The sequence below is a fragment of the Melospiza georgiana genome, chromosome 4, assembly GCF_028018845.1.
Source record: "Melospiza georgiana isolate bMelGeo1 chromosome 4, bMelGeo1.pri, whole genome shotgun sequence".
Classification (NCBI taxonomy): domain Eukaryota; kingdom Metazoa; phylum Chordata; class Aves; order Passeriformes; family Passerellidae; genus Melospiza; species Melospiza georgiana.
Genome location: NC_080433.1, coordinates 21,546,922 through 21,552,933, shown reverse-complemented (window position 1 = coordinate 21,552,933; position 6,012 = coordinate 21,546,922). Strand labels below are relative to the sequence as shown.

Sequence of the window (6,012 nt, the reverse complement as noted above, 5' to 3'; positions counted from 1 at the left end):
TGCGTTTTTGTCTTCAACTGTTCAAAAACATTATTTACAGGATTAACCCAGCTGTGGTGTGGAGGGTGGAGAGTGTAAAGGGGTCTGTATAAGGCAGGGTGGGTGGGATTTTGCTGCCTGTAGCACTGGCAGGATATGGTGGCATTTCTGTGCGGGAGGAGAAAATTTTCTGGGGATCCAGAGCTGATCATTCGTGTATTGGCTGTGTCTCCTCTGTCCCCCAAGTCCCAGTGCCTTACCTTAGGATACCACCCAGTGCATCTAAGAAGCCTTTTTCTGGGCACATGAGAACTTCCATATGTGACCCAGTCCCAGTGATCAAGGGAGATATAACAAACGTACCTCTGCGACCTGAGTTCTCTGTCCTCTTCGCAGCTTGTTTGGTTTCCTCCTCCCAGAATTTTCTACATATGTGTCTCATGTTCAGAATGACCTGAAGTTCTAAACCATGACAGATGAGTTCTCTAATGGTGTTCCCAGAGTTTGCTGTTGCACTGCCATGAAGGTGGAACACACACACTTGTGAAGGAAGGCTCATACTCTGCTGCCTCGTCTGTCAGGTTGTTTTCTTTCCTTCCCTTCAGGCTGTCTCGGGAGAGCAGGCTCTGGCTGGAGAGAGAATGCTCAGGACGTCCAGCTGCATCCTAAAGCTGACCAGGGTGGTGCTGAGCCACAAGCCCTGTGCCCTATTTATCATCATCTTTGTGTTCGTAGCCCTTGCCTACCACAAGCTGTACTGGGGCATTGGGGAGGACCCAAAGAGCAGCAGCCCCACCTCTGGCTTGTCTGCTGAGATGAGCTGTGCTCACTATGTGCCTTCTGCCCTCAACATGGCTGGTGGGCCCTCTCCTTCCACAGGAAATGTGTTTTTTGTGGAGACCTCGGAGCAAACTGCCCCAAGTTACCTGTTCTCCTGCTCTGTGGAGTCAGCAGCCAGGACACACCCTGCATCAAGAGTCGTGGTGCTCATGAAAGGCTTGGCCAAAGGGAATGTCCGCTTGCCCAAGCACTGGGCTTTCTCCTTGCTCAGCTGCTTCCCCAACGTGGAAATCCTGCCTCTGGACCTCAAAGAACTCTTTTCTGGAACACCTCTGAAAAGATGGTACTTATGGCCTCTACGGCAGTGGGAGCCTCATTTTCTACCCAACCTCTCTGACGCCTGCAGAATTGTCCTCATGTGGAAATTTGGTGGCATCTACCTGGATACAGACTTCATTGTGCTTAAAAACTTACAGAACCTCACCAATGCCCTTGGTATTCAGGATGACCATGAACTGAATGGAGCCTTTCTGTCCTTTGAGGCCAAGCACAAATTCATGGAGCTTTGCATGCAGGACTTTGTGCAGAATTACAATGGCTGGGTCTGGGGGCACCAAGGCCCAGAGCTCCTAACTCGTGTCTTCAAGAAGTGGTGCTCCATCAGGACTATCAAGAGCATGAGCTGCAAAGGTGTGAGTGCTCTTGCCCAAGAAGTTGTTTATCCTATTCCCTGGCAGAACTGGGAGCAGTTGTTTGAGGCAGTCAGTGCCATGGAGCTTCAGAAACTCCTTAAGAACACCTATGCAGTGCACATATGGAACAAACTGAGCCACGGGACCAAGTTAGAGATCCCCTCCCAGGCTCTGCTGGCTCAGCTCTATTCCCAGTTCTGCCCTGCCACCTACGCAAAGATGAAGCAGGACTCTGAAGAGTTGTCGAGGCGTGCAGTGTGACCTGGGGGCCCTTGGCTGCAGGGACATTTCCCCAGCCTGAGGGAAACCGAGTGCCTTTGACCTTCCCTAGAGTGGCTTTCTACACCCCAGAGCAGCTGTGTGACTGCTTTGTGGTTCTGTACCTGACATTGCTGATATCTGCCTCTGATCCCCTGTGTTTCAAAATTACAGCAGAACCTGACTGCAGCCTCTCTTGCTGTCCTATACGAGACCTGTTGCTGCAGGGAAGGTTGTACTCCATCAGCAGCATCTCTCAACTGGTCCATTCTTGGTGTTCCCCAGTGGCTCCTCCTCTGAATCCCAGCCTGAGCAGCCCCTTGTGATGTTTCCACAACTGCAGGGATCATTGGCTTGCTCTCTGTAGCATTTCTGACTTTGTGAATCACTGCCAGTCAGTGACAGAGGTCACAGACTGCTGGGGCTCAGATCAGAATTCCCTGGTTGGCAAAGATCCTTAACATGTGGGAAAATAGATGAAGTGCCTATGAAATTTGCTTTAAGAAGCAGAAAACTGTTTCGATCCGTGTGTGGCTCACTGTGAAGTTGTTCTAAACTTCTGAAGTGAGAGAAGTTCAAATTATGCTTCCTACAGTTTCTAAATCCACAGCAGTGGCATGACTTGTCTGGGACTCCTCAGGAAACAAAAGAGACAAAAGCTGTTCTTCGAGGAGCAGAAATTATAAACGTCCTTACTCTGCTGAAGTAGTTCTTGTGGATACCAACATCTAAGCAGCATTGTCACACTCTGAAGGGGCTCAGCATTTCTTGTTTCTGCAGTGCTGTGAGGAGGATTACATCCCTTTCATTGGAATATTGAGCCCCATGTCGAAGTCCAGAGGATGACATTTCTCCATCAACAGAAGGACCAAGTGCTGACCTTCGAGCATCGTCTCCAGGGACAAAAACAAAAACTGTGAAACACATGAAGGTTGGAAAAACCTCCAAGAGCAGGGAGTGCAACCTTCAATTCACTATCACCATACCCACAAACCTGTACCCCAAAGTGCCATGTGTTCTCATTTTTTGGAGCACTTCCAGGGATGCTAACTCCTCCACTTCCCTGGGGAGCCTATGGCACCCGGTGCTTAAGCACTCTGGATTTTTTCCTCATGGCCAAGCTGAACCTACTGTGGTGCACAGAGTGCTGCAGCCAGCTGTGTAATCCCAGCACAGGAAGGACAGGGTGCTGCTGGAGCCAGTGCACAGCAGGGACACCAAGGAGATCAGAGGGATGGAGCAGCTCTGCTGGGAGGAAAGGCTGAGGGAAGTGGGAATGTTCTGCCTGGAGCAGAGAAGGCTTTGGGGTGACCTAATCATGGCCCTCCACTGCCTGAAGGGAGCTTAAAGGAAAGATGCAGACTGACTCTTTACAAAGGCCTGCATTGACAGTACAAGGGAGAATGGCTTCACAGTGACAGAGAGCAGGTTTAGGTTGGATATAAGGGAGAAATTCTTCCCTCTGAGGGTGCTGAGGCTGTGGCACAGGGTGCCCAGAGCAGCTGTGGCTGCCCCTGCGTCCCTGGAAGTGTCCAAGACCAGATTGAATGGGGCTCTGAGCAACCTGGGATAGTGGGAACTGTTCCTCTCCTTGGCAGAAGGAGTAAAACAAGATGATCTTTAGTGTCCCTTCCATTCCAGACCATTCTATTCATTTCCCCTCATCCTGTCCCTTGTTCCCTGGGAGCAGAGCCTGGCCCCCAGCTGGCTGCACCCTCCTGTCAGGGAGGTGTGAAGAGCAAGACAGCTCCCCTGAGCCTCCTTTTCCTCCAGGTTAAACATCCCCAGCTCCCTCAGCCACTCCTCATCAGACTTGTGCTCCAGCCCCTTGCCCAGCTCCGTTCCCCCCTCTGGACACGCTCCGGCCCCTCAGTGTCCATCCTGCAGTGCCAGGCCCAGCACTGGACACAGCCCTTGGGGTGAGGCCTCCCCAGTGCCCACATGTGGCAGGGGCACAGTCACTGCCCTGCTCCTGCTGGCCACACCATTGCTGGCCCGGCCCAGCAGCCATTGGCCTTCTTGCACACCCGGGCACACACCGTGGGCCGGCAGGCCCAGGCCCTTTCCTGCTGGGCTCTTCCCCAGCCTGGAGCTGCTGGGGCTTGTGACCCAGGGGCAGGACCTGGCACTTCAGATCTTGTTCAGTCTCAAGGACATGAAAGGGGACTGGCTCTGACAGTGGGCCCTGGGGCACAGCACCAGTGACCCACGGCCAGCTGCATTAATTCCACTGCCACCCTCTGGTCCCAGCCATCCAAGCACTTCATTCCCAGCCAACAGGGAACCTGTTAAATCCATGGGCTGAGAGGACAATGCTCTCCAGGAGAGCGCTGTGGGAGCAGTGGTCAAAGGCTTTAGAAGGCCCCGGTACACAACATCCACAGCCTTTCCCCATCCATTGGCTGCTCATAGAAGGAGGTTGGGTCAGTCAAGCAGGACCTGCCTGAACTTGTGCCGGCTGGGCCTGATGCCCCAGTGGTGCCATTGCACTCCAGGTAATCTGGTCCATACCCTTCCCAGGCAACGAGGTCAGGCTGACAGGCCTCTGGTTCCCCCAGGTGTCCTTCCAAGCCTTCTCCAAGAGGGATGTCACATTGGACAACCTCCAGTCACCCAGGAGCTCTCCAGATCACCGGGACTGCTGATAAACAATGGAGACTGGAGCATTGTGGGCTGCTTCACCAGCTCCCAGCAGAAGGATGGCATCTGCCTAGACTTGTGCATGTCTGGGCAGCACAGCAGCTCCCTGACAAGTTCCTTCTGCAGAGTGGGGACGTTGTTCAGCTCCCTGTTTCTGTCTTCTCTCTCATGGGGATTTGATATGCAGAGGCTAACTGGGCTTTTGGTTAAAGGCTGACGTCAAGAATGCATTGAGTGCCTCAGCCTTTTCCTCATCCTTGGAAGTTATGTTATGTTCCCACCCCAGTGTGCAATAAAGGATGGAGAATCTCCTTGGCCTCTTTTTGGTATTAATGCATTTGGAAAAGCATTTCTTTCTTAACTTTTATGCTGGTGGCCAGATTGACTTCTAGCTGAACTTTTACCTTTCTAGCTCTTCTCTCTGATTAACTTCCTGACATCCTTGTAATCTTCCTGAGTTGCCTGACTCTTTTTCCAGAGCTGCTAAACTCTCTGTTCTTCCCTGAGCCCCAGTGGTAGCTTGCTGTTCAACCAAGCCTGCCTTCCCTGAACCAGCTTCCAGCACGTTGCAATTGGCTCCTTCTCCACCTCTATGACATCCTTCCTAAGGAACCTCCATCTTCCTGGGCTCCCTGGCCCCTCAGGACTGCCTCCCAAGGGATTCTTTCATCCCCTGGTCCAAACGGACCAAAGCCTGTCCTCCACAAATCCAAGGCAGTTGTTTTGCTGACCCCCTTCCTCCGTCTACCCTCCCTTCACCAAGAACTGATATCAAATCGTGTCACGGTCACTGTACCCAAGATGGCCTCAGGCAACCTCACCTACCCCCAGTGCTCCTCTGTTTGCAAACAGCAGATCCTCTGGGACACCTTCCCTGGTGGGCTCACCTGCCACCTGTGTCAGCAAGTTCTCTTCCACGTGCTCCAGTAACCTCCTGGAGTGTCTCCTGTCTGCTGGGTGGGATTCCAGCAGACCCCTGGTAAGTTGAAGATGCCACTGAGGTTGTAGGCAGTCGATGATGTGGGGTCATCCATCTCCCCCTAATGCAAATCCTCGCCCACCACTCAGCACTGCTGGGACACACCTGGAGGGCTGGTTCAGGAATCCCAGGATGAGGGAGGCCCGTCCGTACTGGAGCAAATCTGGCAAAGGGCCACCAAGGTGAGAAGGGGCCTGGAGCACACGGCGCATGAGGAGAGGCTGGGAGAGCTCTGCTGACTTGTCTTGGACTAGAGCAGGCTGGGCTGAGTGTTCAGGGTGTGAAACACCTGGCTGAAGGTGGGCAGGTGGGTGGGTGAAGGACACAAGTGAGACTCTCCTCTGTTCAATGCAGAGATGGCAGGAGACACAATAGGCACACCTTGTGGTGTCGCAAGCTAGAATGAAAGGAAGGCTGGTGAATCACTGGATCAGGGAGCCCAGAGTGGTTGTGGAGTCCCTGTGCTGGGACGAGAGTTGTTGTGAGTCCATCCATGGTGCTGCAGTGCATGGAAGGATTTGGGGAGAGGAGAGGAGAGAGGTTTGGGACACTACAGAGCAATATTTGTTTCAGGCAGCTGAGGAGGAACTGCAGCAGACCCTGAATTTAGTGGCTGTACTGATAAAGGAGGGATTTTATTAATGTGCCAGCAAGTCTCATGCAAGGGAAGGTGAGCCTGCCTTG

At 52.8% G+C, this 6,012-nt stretch overlaps 1 protein-coding gene across 1 annotated transcript; it reads left to right on the top strand.

Moving 5' to 3' along the window:
• Positions 1–584: 584 nt before the first annotated feature.
• On the top strand, positions 585–1,728 carry LOC131083045 (lactosylceramide 4-alpha-galactosyltransferase-like). Its single transcript, XM_058023349.1, has one exon. The coding sequence runs from the start codon at positions 621–623 to the stop codon at positions 1,710–1,712; it is 1,092 nt and encodes a 363-aa protein (XP_057879332.1). The 5' UTR covers positions 585–620; the 3' UTR covers positions 1,713–1,728.
• Positions 1,729–6,012: the final 4,284 nt, after the last annotated feature.

Bases quoted from the DNA above. Each gene is read 5' to 3' on its own strand.
- LOC131083045 (XM_058023349.1), top strand. From the start codon at position 621: ATGCTCAGGACGTCCAGCTGCATCCTAAAGCTGACCAGGGTGGTGCTG.